This window comes from Peromyscus maniculatus, chromosome 3 (genome assembly GCF_049852395.1).
Source record: "Peromyscus maniculatus bairdii isolate BWxNUB_F1_BW_parent chromosome 3, HU_Pman_BW_mat_3.1, whole genome shotgun sequence".
NCBI lineage: Eukaryota > Metazoa > Chordata > Mammalia > Rodentia > Cricetidae > Peromyscus > Peromyscus maniculatus.
Window position 1 is genome coordinate 143,824,370 of NC_134854.1, and position 17,859 is coordinate 143,842,228.

Consider the following 17,859-nt stretch of genomic DNA (forward strand, 5'->3'; position numbering starts at 1 on the left):
ACTGAAGTCTCCAATAACCAGGCAGGCCGGTGGCAGAAGCAGAAGCTTGGGCCCTGACCAGGGGCTGGTCAGATCCCGCGGCCTCTCCTGAGCTGAGGTGACTCTAACAGACTAGTTAGCTGCCTTCCCACAGCACACCAGCCAGTGCTGGCAGCCGGAAGACGATGAACATTTGCGGAGAAATGAGCCTTTTGTTTTGAAGTATTTTTCCACTGCTGATCTCGGAGTGGATGCGGGGTATGTGTGCATGCGTGTGTCACGGTCACAGGACTGCTTTCCCGACTCAGCTCGGTGAGGGAGCTCGGCTGCCGCTCCAGGCGTGGGAAGCAGCGGGGCTGGATCAGGGAGCCGCGGGCAGGAGGGGAAGTGCCATTGTGACCTACCCAGGTCCCTCCCCTCCGCGGGCACTGTGATGCTTCAGGACAACTGCTGGCCCAGCATGTCTGTCTCAGGCCCCCTCCCTCGCAGTATGTCACAACCGCGGAGGCGGCCGTATCTGGAGCAGTTGGGGTGGGCAGGCCCAGCTGGGAGGCGAGCAGGCGAGGAGAGCGGCCACGATGGTGAGACTTTCCGGCCCCGGGGCTGGCCAGGGACGCGTGCAAGTGCCCGGGTAGAGGGCTGGGGGACCACGGAGTAGCTGCGGGATGGCTTTGGAGCCACTGGGCTCCAAGTCTCTTGGAGGGGCTGTGGGTCCGTTCAGGATCAAGGGTCATAAACCCAGGGGTGGGAAACATCTAGTTGTCAGGTACCTTTAATTTTGTAGAGAAAGTAGACAGCAGGAGCCACTCTCCCCTTAAAGGGACCTAAGGTAGATGATTTGCGCTTGCTAATGAGAGGAGGGCGGACCGGGAGAGCCGGGTGGAGAGGCGAGTAAGAATTTGGGGGACCACCACTCGCGGACCAGAGTGAGAAGAAATGGGATGCTGAGGGATCCTGGACAGGTGGTCTGGACCTGTGTGGCTGGCTGGGGGAGTAGATAGAGTCAAGTCTCCAAACCCACTCATAAGTGACAGGCTCCAGACTGGGGTCATTCTCCACTCTTATAATCTGACCAACGGCTTGGGTTTGGGACAACTTCAATTTGAGCTGGGACCCCTGGACCCAGCCAGCTTGGCAGGAGCCTGCCGCCGGTGCTGGCTCTTCCGGACATCGTCTTGGGTTTGGGGCACCCTCGATTCGAGCTGGGTCCTCTGGACCCAATCAGCTTCGCAGGCGCCGGGCGCTGGTGCAGGCTCCTCACCTTTCCCAGCGGTCAAAGTCAGAAAGACTTTGGGACTCGGAAGTTTCCCTCCCTAGAGACCTGGGGACTTCAGCAGTTTAATTTTATTTCCTTTCCTGGATTCGAGGCAGCGACTCCTCACTGATGGCTGTCTCCACTAGCGGCTGCTACCTTTATAGGTAGAGAGACCCCCTCCTGAGCGCCGCGTGGGCTGCGCCAAAAGCCCCAGGGACGCCCAGCTGCCCGGCCTAATGTTGGCCTCAATCACCTTCCCGCTGGAAGTTCTAGTGTTTCTGCAGTGAAGTGGGACAGAAAGGTTAGGGTGGCGGGGGTGGAGGGCAGAATAAGAGTATCTCTCAGACCAAGGTCAGGTTCTCCGAGCGAGCGCACTTGCTCGGGTGTCAGTGACAGGGCAGCAGCGCCAGAACCTCCCTTCTCTCCTCCCCCCTCCCCTCCCCTCCCCCCCCCCTCTTTTCCCCCTTCTCCTGTTCCACCCCTCCTCCTCTCTGGCTGTTCATTTGGGAGAGTGCCCAAGACTGTCTGCGGCTGGCCCTCCTGTAGTCCTACCTCTAAGCCTGTCCATCACTCCTCACTCCCCAGCATGCTCCCAGACACACCTGGGAGGCTGAAGGATTGGAGAACACAGGAGTGGCCAGAGGAAAGCACGTCTACTCAGGTCCCTGGTGTGGGAAATGAGGCCCTTGACTAGGTAGCTAGCTGTGTGACTTCAGGAAGGTCATTAAACGTCTCTGGACTGGTTTTTCCTTCTCATCTACAAAATGCAGAGGGCTTAGTTCGAATTTCCAAGGCTCTAGATACATTTTATTATTTTTAGTTTTTTTTGTTAAAGAAGTGATATATATATATATATATTACATATATGAAGAGTAAAAGCTTATTCTATGCATCATCTAACTGCATATTTGCTATGATCAGTCCCTAATTTTTTTTTTTTTCAAGACAGGGTTTCTCTGTGTAGCCCCTGTCTGTCCTGGAACTCTTGTAGACCAGGCTGGCCTCAAATTCAGAGACCCATTTGCCGGTGCCTCCTGAGTGCTGGGATTAAAGGCATGCACTATCACATGCAGAAAAAAATGATCAAAATATTTATTTATTAGTGTGTTTTCATACACACATGTGTCTGTGTATCAGTGTTCTCCTTTCACATGGAACCTGGCGATCCAAATCAAGTCATCAGGCTTGTTCAGCAAGTGCTTTTACCTGCTGAGCGGTCTCTGTGACCTCAGTTCTCAGACTTGCTTTGTTTATTTATTTGGCCACACACTGTAGAACTGATACTTAATATCCACAGTTCCCAGTGGGTGGTTATTGCTTTCAAAGTTTCAAAGTGCTTTCACCCCTATACTTTAATTTTGACCTGAATGTCTACAGACTTGTGAGCACAGCCTAAAAGATGTTTGGAGAAGGGGGCAAAGACAGGCAACCAATCCTTGGACAAATGCCAGTGTGTTCTGAGAGACCTGGGAAACAAACAAACCAAAACCAAACAGCAACAAAAAACTAGTCAAGTTTAGAGGCTTTGAAAACCTAGATGGCCAAATATCTTGAAAAGAGCCCATCCCTTTATTGTGAAGCCCTGAGCTTTGTGTACTGAGAACATTCCTTCTATGCCCAGCACTGTCTTGATGGGCAACATTTCCCATTCACAGAACCTCTTAGTGAATTTTTTTCTTTTTATCTCCCCCATCCCTGTTTTTCATTTAGAGATGGGTCTCATCACGTTGCCCAGGCGACCCTTAAGCTTTGCTGTTTCTTTTCCTTCAGCCTCCTGAGCAGCTGGAGACTCTATCCTTTTCTTTTCTTTTTACATTTCGGGGGCGGTGGGGGGTGGGAGATGGAATCCTGAGGCCAAGTCTTGTTGTATGCTTGGCAACTGTGCTAATTTGAGCCACATCCCCAGACCCCGACTCATTCCTGAAAGACTAGAATGATCAATTTGTAAACTTGGATCTCAAGAATCCCACCCTTTGAAGAATGTCTTCACTTCCTCCAGTGGGTCAGGATTCAGGCAGCCAGCCTCCATGTCCCCCTTCCTACACGGGTCATGGAGGTCTTCTTGGGAGGTAAGCAGAATTAGCTTTGCCATTCCCATTTTTGTTGGGTAAGAAATATGTAACTGGTCCCCACATCTTTTCAGTGTGGTCTCTTCAGTTACTGGGCAGGTGGGCATTTTTCCTATGACTGGCTGGCTTGCTTCCCAGGTGCATCTACCAATGTCCTTTAGTGGTTCCACACCAGATATTCAAGTCACACAGCTGATAAGAAGATTTGAGCTTAAACCCACTCTCTAAAGCCTTCCTTCTTAACCATCGGCTCAGCGGGTCAATCCCATAGCCCAGCATCCCATCTGCTGCCAGTGTTCTTCCAGCAAGCAGGCCCTAGGAATGTGATGATGACACTTATTTTTAGAAAGTTAGTATAGAGATTCCCAGCAGGTACTTTAAGCTGGACCCATGTCAATGGTACCAGAAGGAGTTTTTATAAAGGTCACAGGGAGATGGGGACACCTATGTGACCTTTGAAATCCCTTCACGCCATTCCTTTAGCTTTGAGGAACACTGGCTGTATTAGGTGGAAATTGACATCAAATGGTGACAGACATCCCATATACACTTGCAAAAACTGGCAGTTAGTGGGGAGAGCAGTGTGTCTGGGGATGAGGGTGGAGTCACTGCCATGTCTAGTCTCCTCTGCCATCACTCAGCTGTATCACGTGGCTGTGCAGTGCAAAGCAGACTAGCATTGTGACCCAAGCACCGTGGGGGTTATAGCCATGTCTCCCTTCCCATCACCAAGGGTAGGTTTTCCCTCCCAGCTGCTTGGGTGCCTGCTCCTGAGTCGTGCTCGGGGAGACGCTGTTGAGTGAGTCTTGATAGACATCTTTTAGGCTCAGTTCAAGTTCGTGCACAGCTGAGGGAGGAGTGAGGACATTAATGCTGTTGCCAAGCGTTTGCGGTGTGTCCTTGCTGAGGGGGCTCCTAGGTGACCTTGATGACTCCTAGGAGGAAAAGTTAACTTTGAGGAGGAACTGGCTGGTGACCAGGTCAGTGATGGGGCAGAATGGGAGAATGTGGTATTGTTTGAGGAAGGAAGTGGTCCAACTGTTTCTTTTTCCTGGACTGCTGGGGAGCCACAGCGTTGTGGCCTTTGTGGTGGGCGTTTCCTGTCCGCCGGAAGATCGAGGAAAAGTGCGATGTGCACCACAATGAAACCTGAGCTCTATCTAGCCTGTCCTGTCTCAATGCCAGCTAGAGCCCATCAGAGGGTCTCTTGAGCCGGAATCTACTTACCAAGCACCCCTACCTCTGTCTCTCATCAGCACCGTTGCTGCCTACATCATCTGAGCCCCTCTCCTGAGCCGCCGCTGCCTCTCCCCGATGCTCATTTAGGTCAGCTCTTCGGGCTCTCGCTCAAGCTCATTTGCTGTCTTTTGTCTCTCACTAGCGATCCCAACGCACCCTAATTGAAGGGTCTGAGCAGCGATAACTCAATCTTGGATGAATCACCTTTGTTCCTGCTTTAATTACCCCCTTGGAACACTGCGGATCTACTTTTCGCTTTGCCAGCGTTGTGACCTAGGTCCTAAAATATATGTAATTTTTTTTTTATTCTAGCCCAACAACTAGAAATAATCCTGTGATAATAGGCTTCCTGAGAACAATGGCATGGCAACCGAGCACACAGGTGGCCGGGGGACAATGGACCTGTCTTAGTCCTTCACAGGGCTCCTGATGCTGGTCTGAGTCACTAACTTTCCTAGAGAAATACTCCACTGTTAATGTTGTTTTGTGAAACCTTGAACTGACTTTTTTATTTTTTTAAGTCCAGGGTCTTTTTTTTTTTTTTTTTTTTTTTTTGGTTTTTCGAGACAGGGTTTCTCTGTGTAGCTTTGCGCCTTTCCTGGAACTCACTTGGTAGCCCAGGCTGGCCTCGAACTCACAGAGATCCGCCTGGCTCTGCCTCCCGAGTGCTAGGATTAAAGGCGTGCGCCACCACCGCCCGGCTAAGTCCAGGGTCTTAAACATGCTTGAAATTGCTCTTCCATACTGAGCTGTGTCAGCACTGGCCTCAAAATGATGTTGAGAGATTCAAAGCACTCTTCCACTGAAGAGAGTACGTAGCTTTTGTTTCTGAGAACAAAGCAAAAGGGACGGACAATACTAACAGGGGAAATATATTAATTAAATAGGATCGACGCAAGGAAGGGTTTCTTGCAGTAGGCTCTGAAAGACTGTAGAGTTCTAGAATATTATTTTCTGTGACATCTGCGGTCCATGGAGGATGGGCAGAGGGGACACAGCTGTCCCACCGCTCTGCCCTTCACGAGTTCATGCTCCATAGAAAGTGGCAGTTGTGAGACACGTCCTGGATTCTCCTGTCTCTTGTTCACTGTTCCTAAGAGCACCGAAACATGCCCCCAGCCCTGTCTAAACGCATCAGGGGCCTGTCTGTTTTCCTTCTTCAGCAGACCAAGTCAGCTGTGGGTCTGAGCTGCGTCTGGGTTCTTAGACTCCGCTCGCTCCTCACGTTAAACGGTCTGTAAAGCCAAGGAGGGCTCTTGTTCTGCTCATCTCTGCTATGTCCAAGCTCTGTGCTTGGTGCTGGAGATTCGGTTGCTTGCCCACAGAGTTTAGTTTCTGTATCAGGAAAAGCCAGACACTTGAAGAAGCAACCATCGAGGCTGAGCCTTGTGTGATAAACAGAAAGACAATCATGAGCAAGCCCAGCAAGGACCCTAGGATGGGCTGTGGTTATCCTTACTTCCTGCCAGTAGAGAGTGACATTTAACTGAAGTGCTGAAAAATGGCATCAGCACACTGCTGTTTAGAACCTTCTTGCATATGACAGTGCTCATCACGTTGGGATGAACTTTTATAGGTGGTGTTGGACATATCAGGTCTATTGACGGATGTCACTTTTCTCAAGAAGGGCGTATACGTCTATCTCCCCCTCCCCCCTGGATTGTTGAGTTCATGGGCTCTGGAAGCATACAGAGCCTTCCCTTATAGGGTCCCAGCAGAACAGAGCTCCACAGGCCCAGATTCAAAATAGAATCAAGAGGGGGAGGGGACAGGAACTTTGGCTACCAAGGGGAACCTGAGATATGAGTTTGGAGCAACATGTGACTGAAATATCCTTGCTAACTCAGCTTACCTTGGCCCCCATGCTTGGCTGCACAGCTTATCCCGAGGAACAGCCTCCGGGTAGCGGCAGAGGAAGATGACTGTTATTTTTAAAAGAGATGATTCCTGTTATTCTCACAGCATTTCTGTGCAGAGAGCATTTCCTGTTGGAAATTTTGCATGGCCAGCTTGGTATTGATGTCCACTGCCAGGCTTGCACTGAGGTAGACTCGGGGGACCACACCCTAAGGCTCTGGAAATTCAGAGTAAGGGTGAGTCACGAGGCGGCAGGATTGAAACGACAGAGCTCAGGGTGGACTCATAAGCCCTGGGTTCTAGGCCAGGCTTTTTACGGCTGTGAATCTTCAGTCTAACCATTTCTTTTCTGTGCCTCAGTTTTACTTACCATCAATGGAGAAGGAATCATTGAGTGATGCATGGGGCCAGCCCACCCATGTGCCGAGTGTTCAGAGCTTACCTCTCATCCTCAGCACGGCACATGGATGACCTTTCATGGCTGTGAGGATTTGCTTCCCAGGGTGCCACACTGGTCTCCCGTGCTCATCTGTGTGGGACTTCAGGCAGGAAGAGGGGTGGCTGAGCCAACGGTGTAGAGAAGGCCCCCACCCCACCCTCATGCCAGCTTCTGCCAGGGTAACAGACCCTGAGGTTATCTACTTATTGGCTCGGTTTTGGGGGTTTCGGTGTGTGCTGGGTTGTCCTTGTCGGTTCTGGGTCTGAGGTAAAGAGGCACACGGTAGAAGCAAGTGACAAGTCACGTGCTTGATGGCTAAGGAGCAAAAGAGAAAAAGAGGGAGAACCCGGGGTTCCACAGTCCCACGAGGTGTGCCCCCGAGACCCGAAACACATACTGCTGGGCTCCACCTCTTAGCCTCCCCTGCTTCCTGACAGTGCCAGAGGCTGTGGGTCAGGCCTTTAACATGTGCGCCTTTGGAAGGGTGTTCCGGATGCAAATTAGTACCCTACCACGAGCAAAGCATCCCGTGGAATTCTGAGGATGTTCATAGGCCACAGGGTTCCCAGAAACGTCGCATACATTATAATTTTACCGCATCTGAACTCCGCCCTTTGTACCCCAAACCTCCTGCCTCCCTCTTAGTCTGAACTTCCGGTGCCTTGGGTAGATGGTGGCCGCGTTCACTTCAGTGCAGGCCTGGTAGTGGACATCAATACCAAGCTGGCCATGCAAAATTCCCAACAGGAAACAGAGACCGAGCCCAGGAGCTTGCCTGTGCTAGGCAAGCTCTCCACAGAACTTTGAAATTTTTGCATGTTCTCACAGGGTGGGCCCTTAGGAAGTATCAGTTGAGTATGTGGCTATGTGGAATGAGAAAAACCAGGCCAACATGGATGCAGTCTCTATTCTGACTCCTACTTTTCATCTATTTGCTTTACATTGCTATTAACGTCATGATTTTTACTACAAAAAAATTAAAACTTCCAGAAAAGTAGATGAGTATAATGCCACCCATATGTTTATTGCTTAGGTGTAATAATTATCACTTAAGGCCATATCTACTTATCTACTATGTTTATTAACGAGTAAAAGCTAGGAGTGCAGGTCACTTGCCTCACACTTGAAGGCCTTGGGTTTGATCTCCAATACTGTTTAAAATTAAAAAATAGTACTTGAAATATAGATATGATATTTTACTGCTTGGTGCTTCAGACGCAATTCTAGACACTAAAAGCATTTTCATACTTAACCTCATTTTTATCATACTTAATAACTAAAATTAATGAGTTTCTCTATTTTGGTTTGTTCAAGTTCTAATCCAGAGTCTGCATGGTCCATGTAGCTGTTCTGCTTCTGACATGGCTTTGGTATGGCACAGTGCCTGCCCCCACTCTCATTTCTCATGAATTGAGAGAGAGTGTGGCTCAGTGGTGGGTGCCTGCCTGGTTTGCTGGGGTGCGGGGGAGAATTTGTAAGGAGGAGGAGGAGAATGAGGAGAGAGAGAATATGGAAGGAGGAGGAGAGAGAATACGTAAGGAGGAAGTACAGCAGGGCACTATTACTCCATCATCCGGCTCGTAGGTGTTAGTGGCCGTGATACTGTTAATCGAAAGAACTCTGGGAATGTAGCTCATTGGTAGAGTGAAAAGGACCAGCTTGAGTCGGGACACATGCGTTTTTCTCAGGATGTTTTCTTTTCTTTTCTCTTTATGTTTTTACTCGAAAAGGGAGAGAGGAGAGAAGGGGCTGAGAGAGAGGCTCTCTGTGAAGATATTTATTCATTCATATAAGATCTATTCATTCATATAAGATCGAGGAGGTCATCAGAGGCCAAAAACATTGGATCGTGAGTTGGTGGCTACAGGTCACTCTGCTTGTCTGCCCGTGATTTTTTTTTCCTTCCTGCAGTAACCCTTATCTCCCCTGGAAAGGCCTAGAGTGTTCCAGAAGGGAGTCAGCAGACTGGAAACCATACAGCACCCTCAATAAGCTGGGGGTGGTTGGCTGATGATACGAAAGGGCAAAGGTCAGAAAGCTGAAGTTTGGGGCCACAGATGAGACTGTAGTTTGGAGGAGATGATGAGGATCAGGTTCCATGTGGGCCTGCCTGGTGATCCCACAGAGTCAGGTGCCTTCCTGAGAAGCCATGGCTTCTTGCTGAATGTGTGCTGTAGTTTTGTGTCATTAATAACATGCTTAGTGTGGGACCGTCGCTCGGCGGCGGCGGCGGCAGGGTGTGCTTTCCTCAGTCCTAAGATGGAAGTAGAAAACAGCCCCACAACAAAGGGAGTAAGAAGGGGAGCCTGCTAGCGCTGACTCTCCGCCTGCGCTGCCAGCAGGTGGGGGAGGAGCTAGAAGATCGCGATGACCACCGTAAAGCCAATGGCAGTCATGGCTAAATGCTTTTCAGATGAGGAGAGGTTAAGTGACTCAACCAAGGTGCCACAACACAGCAAATGACTTGAGCAAATGGCTAGCTGTGAACCGAGGGTGTGGGCAAGCCGTGAGCGAAGCCTTTCGCCGGGCATTGGGAAGTATTGCCGGGCTGCAGTCTGCAGTCTGTGCTCCACATTGGTGGCTTTGGATGCCTGCACACTTTCTTTCCTTCCAGTGGCAGGGGCTAGCAGGGTGATGGGGAGGGGAGGGACTCAGCTGCAAAACCAAACCATCGAGCAACCGATCTGAAATCTCTCGCCCCTCGGAGACGGCAGGGCATCCGCCCCATTCCTCTGCCTGGAGGGGCTTCTGCCTTCCGAGGAGCCTGAACTTTGATTTGGATCCTGCTTGTTTCCCTGACCAGCCATGCTCTCCGGAGGCTCTGCTCCTGGCTTGGTTACCCAGAGCTGGAAAATGCCACATCAGGTCATGGATAAGAATAGAAACCTACAGATCAGGCACATGCTTCCCTGCTGGGCTCTGGCAGGCATGGCAGAACAGAGTCACCCTATGGGGGCCACTGATTCTCCACAGGCTGGGAAGGGGTGAAGGATGAGTCCATTTCTCTGGGAAATCTGGGATCTCAACACACACACACACACACACACACACACACACACACACACACACACACGCATGTGGGCACGCACACACATACCTTATCTTCAGGTGATAATACTAGGATCAATTAGACAATTGAGGCTTTAAATAGGAGCAGTTAAAATAGAGGAGCACTCAAAGGTGACTTTTACTTAATACTTGGCCTGACCTAAGCAATGAGGTAGTTAATGGTGGCTCCGAAAATGTTTCTAATTTCTCAGCATTCAGGAAGAGCCTAACTTGGCCTTGATGGTATATAATCGTTTATTACTTTTACAATTATAGCCATAACACTGACTGTATCTATGGTGGCTGCCCTGTGATAGTCCCAGGTTCTGTATGCACACCCGTGTGTGATGTTTCAGGTCGGTCAGTGTTCAGGAACTAATGTGAATACAGGCACCATGTGTTGTAAGGTTAAGGTTAGTCTGCTGCTGTCTTTGACTTCTTGGTGTCTTGTGGCAGATGTAGTGGTGCCAGGCATCTGGAACCCCAGACACATCCTAGTTGTGGGGTGGTGTGGCTGCCCGTTGAATGTGGGGGAGAGATAGTCTCAGCCCACAGCCGGGGACTTGGGTCCTCTGACTTTGATGGGCCCTGTTTCCACAGCGCGAATGCATATCAGTCCACGTGGGTCAAGCTGGAGTTCAGATTGGCAATGCCTGCTGGGAACTCTTCTGCTTAGAACATGGCATCCAGGCAGATGGAACCTTTGGCACTCAGGCCAGCAAGGTCAACGATGACGACTCCTTCACCACCTTTTTCAGTGAGACTGGCAATGGGAAGCATGTGCCCCGGGCTGTCATGGTCGACCTGGAACCTACTGTAGTAGGTGAGTACTGGCCAAGAGCTCTCTACTGTAACGGCAAAGCACAGGGCCTTCGGCTTAGGAGGGTGAAATGAGTTGAAAGATGTGAGTGAGCCAGCTCGAACTCATCCTCCACATGACTTCCCTCAGCCCCCGGGGGATTTTGTAGTAGGGGTCAAAAGAATCTCTGCCACTCTGTGCAGAACATAATGCTTCTTTAACCTGCTGAGATTGTTAGCTTTAGAAACTATTAGACACCTCTCAGCTAGGCAGTGGTGGTGCATGCCTTTAATCCCAGCACTTGGGAGGCAGAGGCAGGCAGATTTCTGTTGAGTTCGAGGCCAGCCTGGTCTACAGAGTGAGTTCCAGGACAGCCAGGGCCACACAAAGTAACCCTGTCTCTAAAAACCTCTGCAACAGTCCATTTCCTAAAGCGTAGGTGTCTGACTATAGCTGTGGTTGGGCCTCAGGTATTGTCTAACCTGGCCACACTTCACAGTCAAGGTGGTGTGAGAGTAGCCACACTCACAAGCAGGGGTGTTGCATTTGCAGAACACTACTTCTGATTTAGAAACACACAGTGGATTGTGGCTTTCTCAGGATGCGGTTCCTTGTGTGCCTCGGAGGATCCAGATCCAGGTGGAGAGAAGGAGAGGAGAGGAAATGGCTTTGGGGTTTGATGAGTGGGGTCTGCTCTTCCAAATCTCCTCCTGCACTCTAGCTTGGCTCAGGGGCCCAGGCTTAGTGCCCTTGTCACCCAGGACCTCTCAGTCATTTACAGACTTGTTCTAGGGTAGACTGACTTCACTCCAGTGGAGTCTCATACTCAGATGAGGGAGATAGAGCGTCTCTCCTGGAAACCAGGATCTGAAGGTCCTGTCTCTTGACAGATGAGGTGCGGGCAGGAACCTACCGCCATCTCTTCCATCCTGAGCAGCTGATCACGGGGAAGGAGGATGCCGCTAACAATTACGCCCGCGGGCACTATACAGTGGGCAAGGAGAGTATCGACCTGGTACTGGACCGCATCCGTAAGCTGGTAAGTGCACCAGGGCAGTGCAGACAATGCCTAGTCATGTATGGACTCAGGTGGGATAGAGGCATGTGTCAGCTGGCTGCAGGTATAGCTCCTACAGTTCCTGGGGATTTTTGTTTATTTATTTGTTGGTGCTGAGGATCAAATCCAGGGCCTTCTCATGTTAGGCATATGCTGTTTTACTGGCTGTGCCCCTAGGCCTCTGCTCATGTTTCAGAAGGAACATTCACAGGGATAGTATACTATCCTGTAGATAGATACTCCCTCTGCCTGGGTAATCTGGCCTACCCTATAGACCGAGGTTAAAGTTAGAAACATAGGTTAGTAAAACACTGGTTTGGAAGAATTGAGGAAGAGATTTGTTTACACATTTGAGTACTTATGTGCACATTGTAAGTTCTAATTACACACCTTCGCTTGTTCTCTACTAAACAAACAAGGGAGGTATTTCCTTTGTAATAGACAGATACAGGAGTTTTGGGCTGGGGCAGTTGTCGTCTTAACTTGGGTCACATTAGTTAAGTGTGTTAGAGAGTGCAGAGTTAGGATTTGACTCAGGCTGGCTTGACTGCAAAGGTGCATTGTGGGTTACATCACTTTGTCTTTTTAAGTTCTCATTTCCATGTGATGGAAAAAAAAATTGACAGACTTGTGATGCCCAAAAGCTCAGAACCACTGGATTGAATGATCATAGCTCACATCCTCTGGGGAAATTCTGTGAGTCTATGAATTCTCATAGTTCTGCCCTGCAGGAGTCAACATGGAGTGCTTACTACACGTCAGGTGCTTGCTGAGAGTATCACAGAGCCTTCCAGGATGAGGATGTAGCCAAGGGGGAGGAGGCCTTTGGAAAGGTTAACAACTGGCTGAAGAGTTTACAAGTTGGGAATGCATGGACATGTTGCTTGTCTGGTGTGGTCACTCCACAATGCACACAGAAGTCACAGCAGCACACTGTGCCCCATAAACATACACAGCTGTGATCTGTCAGCCTATAAACATTTTTTTTAAATCTCAAAATTTCAAAATCTTAAAAGAAAAAAAACAACCCATAGCTCCTTTTATATATCTTCCACCGGTACCTTGAGTCCTTCCCAAGTTTGAGACGTGCAGGTCAGCCATGCCCATAAATCACATGTCAAGGACAGGGGTAGCAGGCAAGGTTTGAGATCTCAGAAGGCAAGGCCGACTGCTGTGGCAACTCTGAGACTTCCGGCTCCTGCTTTGGCCAGCTCTGAGTCAGAGCCTTATGTTTGCATATGTAGTTTGCCAGTCTAGACACTAGCCACTCCTCCTGAGATCAAAACAACTTCTTCTTTTTTCTTTCTTTCTCTCTTTCTTTCTTTCTTTCTTTCTTTCTTTCTTTCTTTCTTTCTTTCTTTCTTTCTTTCTTTCTTTCTTTCTTTCTTTCTTTCTTCCTTTTTTTTTTTTTTTTTTTGGTTTTTCGAGACAGGGTTTCTCTGTGTAGTTTTGGTGCCTGTCCTGGATCTCACTCTGTAGACCAGGCTGACCTCGAACTCACAGAGATCTGCCTGGCTCTGCCTCCTGAGTGCTGGGATTAAAGGCGTGCACCACCGCCACCCAGCTCAAAACAACCTCTTTTGTGTCTTATTCCTTATAGGCTATTCTGATTTTACTGACATAAAAATGTTGAGGATGGGGTATGGCAGATAGTGGGAGTTTGTCTGGATTTGTCTCCATGTGGGGTCTCAGTACTCTTCTGACTTCTCCTTGTTTCTGGCTCTCCCCAGACAGATGCCTGTTCTGGTTTGCAAGGATTCCTCATCTTCCACAGCTTTGGAGGGGGCACAGGCTCTGGCTTCACTTCTCTGCTGATGGAACGCCTTTCCCTTGACTATGGCAAGAAGTCCAAGCTGGAATTTGCCATCTACCCGGCACCACAGGTCTCCACAGCCGTGGTGGAGCCCTACAACTCCATCCTGACGACCCACACCACCCTGGAACACTCAGACTGTGCTTTCATGGTGGATAACGAAGCCATCTATGACATCTGCCGCAGGAACCTGGACATTGAGCGCCCCACCTATACCAACCTCAACCGCCTCATCAGCCAGATTGTGTCCTCAATCACTGCCTCTCTCCGCTTTGATGGAGCCCTCAATGTGGACCTCACGGAGTTCCAAACCAACTTGGTACCCTATCCCCGCATCCACTTCCCACTTGTCACTTACGCACCCATCATTTCTGCTGAGAAAGCCTACCATGAGCAGCTGTCTGTGGCAGAGATAACCAGCTCCTGCTTTGAACCCAACAGCCAGATGGTGAAGTGTGACCCACGTCATGGCAAATACATGGCCTGCTGCATGCTCTATCGCGGTGATGTGGTACCCAAGGATGTGAATGTCGCCATTGCGGCCATCAAGACCAAGAGAACCATCCAGTTCGTTGACTGGTGTCCCACAGGCTTCAAGGTGAGAACTTATGACTTGGGGTGGTGAAGTACTGAGGGTGCAGAGGGGGTTACTTGGAGAGAATGAATCTTGGGGGCTTCTGGCCTCTATGATGATGCCAGAAGATGACTTAAACATTGACTTCCTTCATCTTTGACTGAGACAGTCAGCTGTTGAGGGCTGGTCTGCTTAAGCCACTTTAGAAAGTGTATGAATCTGCTGTTTTTTAAGATTAGTTAACCCTCTTTGGCTTTTTTTTTTTTTTAAACTGAGGGACCTGAACCACAATGCCTTGAGGACTTACAATTCATCTCAATTTGTTTAAAAGAAAATTCAATGGATAGTTTACCCTTCTAGGTATTAATTTTAGATATAACTAAATGACTCAAATTGCTGGAGAGGCATCATTCTGTCTTCTAACAGAAGAGGCGTTTCCCCAGCATATGTTAAAAGTTAACCGTTTACCCTGTAAGCCTTATTCAGCTTGGAGTGACATCAAGGGAGTCTTCCTGTGACTGAGTCCTGATTGTCATGAACTCTCCCTTTCTCCCCTCCTGTTGGCCGCGCCGTCCTGCAGGACAGGGGCACACGGTCTTCCTGCTCACCGCTCCACTCCTTGTGACACACTTGATCCTCTTTCCTTCCGAGACACCACCTGTTTTCATGTGTGTGTTTGGTCATTCTGGCCAAAACAGTCAAGGTCATCCAAAAACCGGAGCTCTCTCTTTTTTAATTGAAATCACAACATAAGCTAATAAGGGAGTTAATGGCAAAGGAGGAGGAAGGAAAGAAATGTGGGGATAGTGGGGTGATGAACACAGAGGGGATGCCCCCTCCTTTGTTTTAAGCTTGCTCTGAGGTCCCATATAGAAAGATGAGTGAGGTGGTGTTGGCGTTGCTAGGGGCTTTTCAGAAAAGCGCATGCGGGCAGAATGCATGTTGCCAGGCCTCACTGCCCGCCATTCTCCCCAGGGGTATTTGTCCCACTTTGACTCGGGTCTGCGATGTCACTGGTGGAAAGGGAAGAGAGGCCTATGCCAGTCAGAGCTACACCAGCAAGATACATGAAGGGCAACATGTGTATCTCTTTCACATCTGTGTGCCTTAGCGGTTAGCACTGTCTGAAGGCGTATGCTTGAAAGCAATGAGCCCAAGACGTTGGCGGCTTAAGCGTGATGGCCCGGGGATGTATGTTAGTTTTGGGCAATGCCATGGTTCTCTGTGTCCTACCCATGACATCTTGAAGCTTTTCAGTTTCCCTTAATCCTTGGTCTCCTTGGGTTTGGGACCTCTCTCTGTGGGGAGATTTCTAGGGTAGAAGCCCCAGTGGGAAGCCACCCCCTCCCAGTGTGCTAGCAGATCTTGGGAGGTTGGCTTGGCTTGCTTGTGTGTGACCTTTGACTTCTGTGGTTGCTGTTTCTGCTTTTCTTCTATGAACCCTGTTTACCAGAGACCCAGCCTTGTGAGTAGTAACACAGTCCCCAAGGACCTCTTTAATTTGTTGCTTTGGAGTCTCCCTGTGACCTCTTAAACAGCTATTCACCCCTCACGGAGAAACTTCCCTAAATTTATTGAAAAAAAAAAAAAAAACTAAGACAAGCATCAGATAAACATCTAGAAAATAACAAGCTTTATGATCATAATGTCAGTTCTAGCAGTTGATCTGCCTCTGACTGGGGAGGCATTTCCTGCCCCTTGCTCCCGAGATAAACATTTGAGGCGTCTCCGTTCTTGTCACAATTTCATTTACTACATCCAGCAACTTGATATTTCCTCTTTATCAGCCTGTCCTCTGTTTCTCCTCCAGCCTGTAGTTCCTAAGCACCTGTGATCCTCCTGCCTCAGACTCCATGGTAATGAAATTACAGGCATGCACCACCACGCCCCTCCCTTTTGCTTTTATTTTATCCCCAGCATACACCCTCTTCATTGGCCATGTTCCTTCTCCTGCTCCATCATGCCCTTCCACCCCACACCAGTGCCTGGGGTTCGCCAACATAGCTTATTCCCAACAGATTGCCCAATTTTGTCTTTGGCCAACTTGCATGTCATCCTGTTGCCTGTCTTCTTCTCTGTTCACCAGGTGGGCATCAACTACCAGCCACCCACCGTTGTGCCAGGAGGGGACTTGGCTAAAGTCCAGCGAGCCGTGTGCATGCTGAGCAACACCACAGCGATTGCAGAGGCCTGGGCCCGCCTGGACCACAAGTTTGACCTCATGTACGCCAAGCGGGCCTTTGTACATTGGTATGTCGGAGAGGGAATGGAGGAAGGAGAATTTTCCGAGGCCAGGGAGGACCTGGCTGCCCTGGAGAAGGATTATGAAGAGGTGGGGACTGATTCATTTGAAGAAGAAAATGAGGGGGAGGAATTTTAAATATACACCTGCCCCATGACTGTGTCTCTCTCTGTTTGTGTTGCTCTGCTGAGCATTTGGGTTCATCTCCTAGCTCCGTACTTAGACAGACAGACAGACAGACAGACAGAGCAGCAGTTGTGCCTGCTCACTCCCCTTTTCTCCGCTTAGTATTCTGTGCTCACTGCTCTATGGGAAAAGGAAACCACAGAAAGAGAAACTGACAGGCTGGCCTCTGAGCCCCAGCCGGGTTCCTGTCCCACGTGGGAGGAGGGCTCATGACTCCGGGGACGTGACCAGCCACACGAGCACACAGAGCACCCTCCCTGGAATGCGAACAGCTTCATTCCTAAAGAACGAAAGTGAAGGTGAACGCGTCACAAGCACAGGGTGGCGTGAGGAGACACAGAGGAGTCTTTATCCTGCTTAGGCTGGTCACCCCAAGACAGGGGCTGCAGGTGGAGGAATGGGGAAACACCAGGAAAATCCCAGTCTCGGAAGATGCCGTGGAGAGAGCAAACAGAAGCTCATGAAAATGGATCTGTAGCACAGCCCTGACCTCATCTGGATCGATCACGTTCCATTCATCAAGTGTTTGAGTAGCTTCATGCCTTTTCCCCTCAGGGGTGTATCCTAAGACCCTCATTGGGTGTTGACAACCATCAAGAGTCCTGACCCTGTATGTATGTATGTATGTATGTATGTATGTATGTATGTATGTGTGGTGTGTTTTCCCATATTTACATTATGAAATACAATTTACATATCAGCACAGTGAGAGGTTAACAGTCACCATCAACGAAATGCAACAACTACAACAAAACACAGTAATAAAACTTATGCAGGGACTTGGGGTGCAGTTCCATGGTGAGCAGGTGCTTGGCTGTGTGAAACCCTGGGTTCGTTTTCTGCCTCTGTACCCAGACACAGGCAGCAGCTGTGCCCCTTGCTCCCGTTTTCTCATCGGAGGATGCCGTGATCACTCTTCTACGGGAAAAGGAAACCACAGGAGAAGAAAGTGAAAGTAACCCTGCCTCTTACTGTCTCTGCTCTGACCTAGGCACCATCCCAAGAGCCAGAGAGTTAGAAATACAACCGTTTCCTGCCTCCCTAAATACATAAAAAAATGAGGTCACTTTAGATCGTGTCTAGAGATTTCAAACAGCAATGGCAGGATCTGGAGTGTCATTGTGGACCAGTGGAGGCCAGATGGCAGGAGTCCAGGGATGCTGGGCACAGGGAACAGCAACAGGAAAAGAGAAGGGAGCAGGTGTGGTTCTGACAGCAGCAGAGGAGTGTGCCGGGAGGGTGGGAATTCGGGCACGTGCCAGAGTTTGTCCATCCTCAGCGAGCATCATGGATGCTTAGATG

At 49.5% G+C, this 17,859-nt stretch overlaps 1 protein-coding gene across 1 annotated transcript; it reads left to right on the forward strand.

Annotated features, from left to right (window-relative positions):
* The first annotated feature begins 403 nt into the window (after window positions 1-403).
* On the forward strand, window positions 404-16,528 carry Tuba8 (tubulin alpha 8). The gene is made up of 5 exons (XM_042274027.2): window positions 404-560; window positions 10,487-10,709; window positions 11,576-11,724; window positions 13,473-14,153; window positions 16,216-16,528. The coding sequence occupies exons 1-5, from the start codon at window positions 558-560 to the stop codon at window positions 16,507-16,509; spliced, it is 1,350 nt and encodes a 449-aa protein (XP_042129961.1). The 5' UTR covers window positions 404-557; the 3' UTR covers window positions 16,510-16,528.
* Window positions 16,529-17,859: the final 1,331 nt, after the last annotated feature.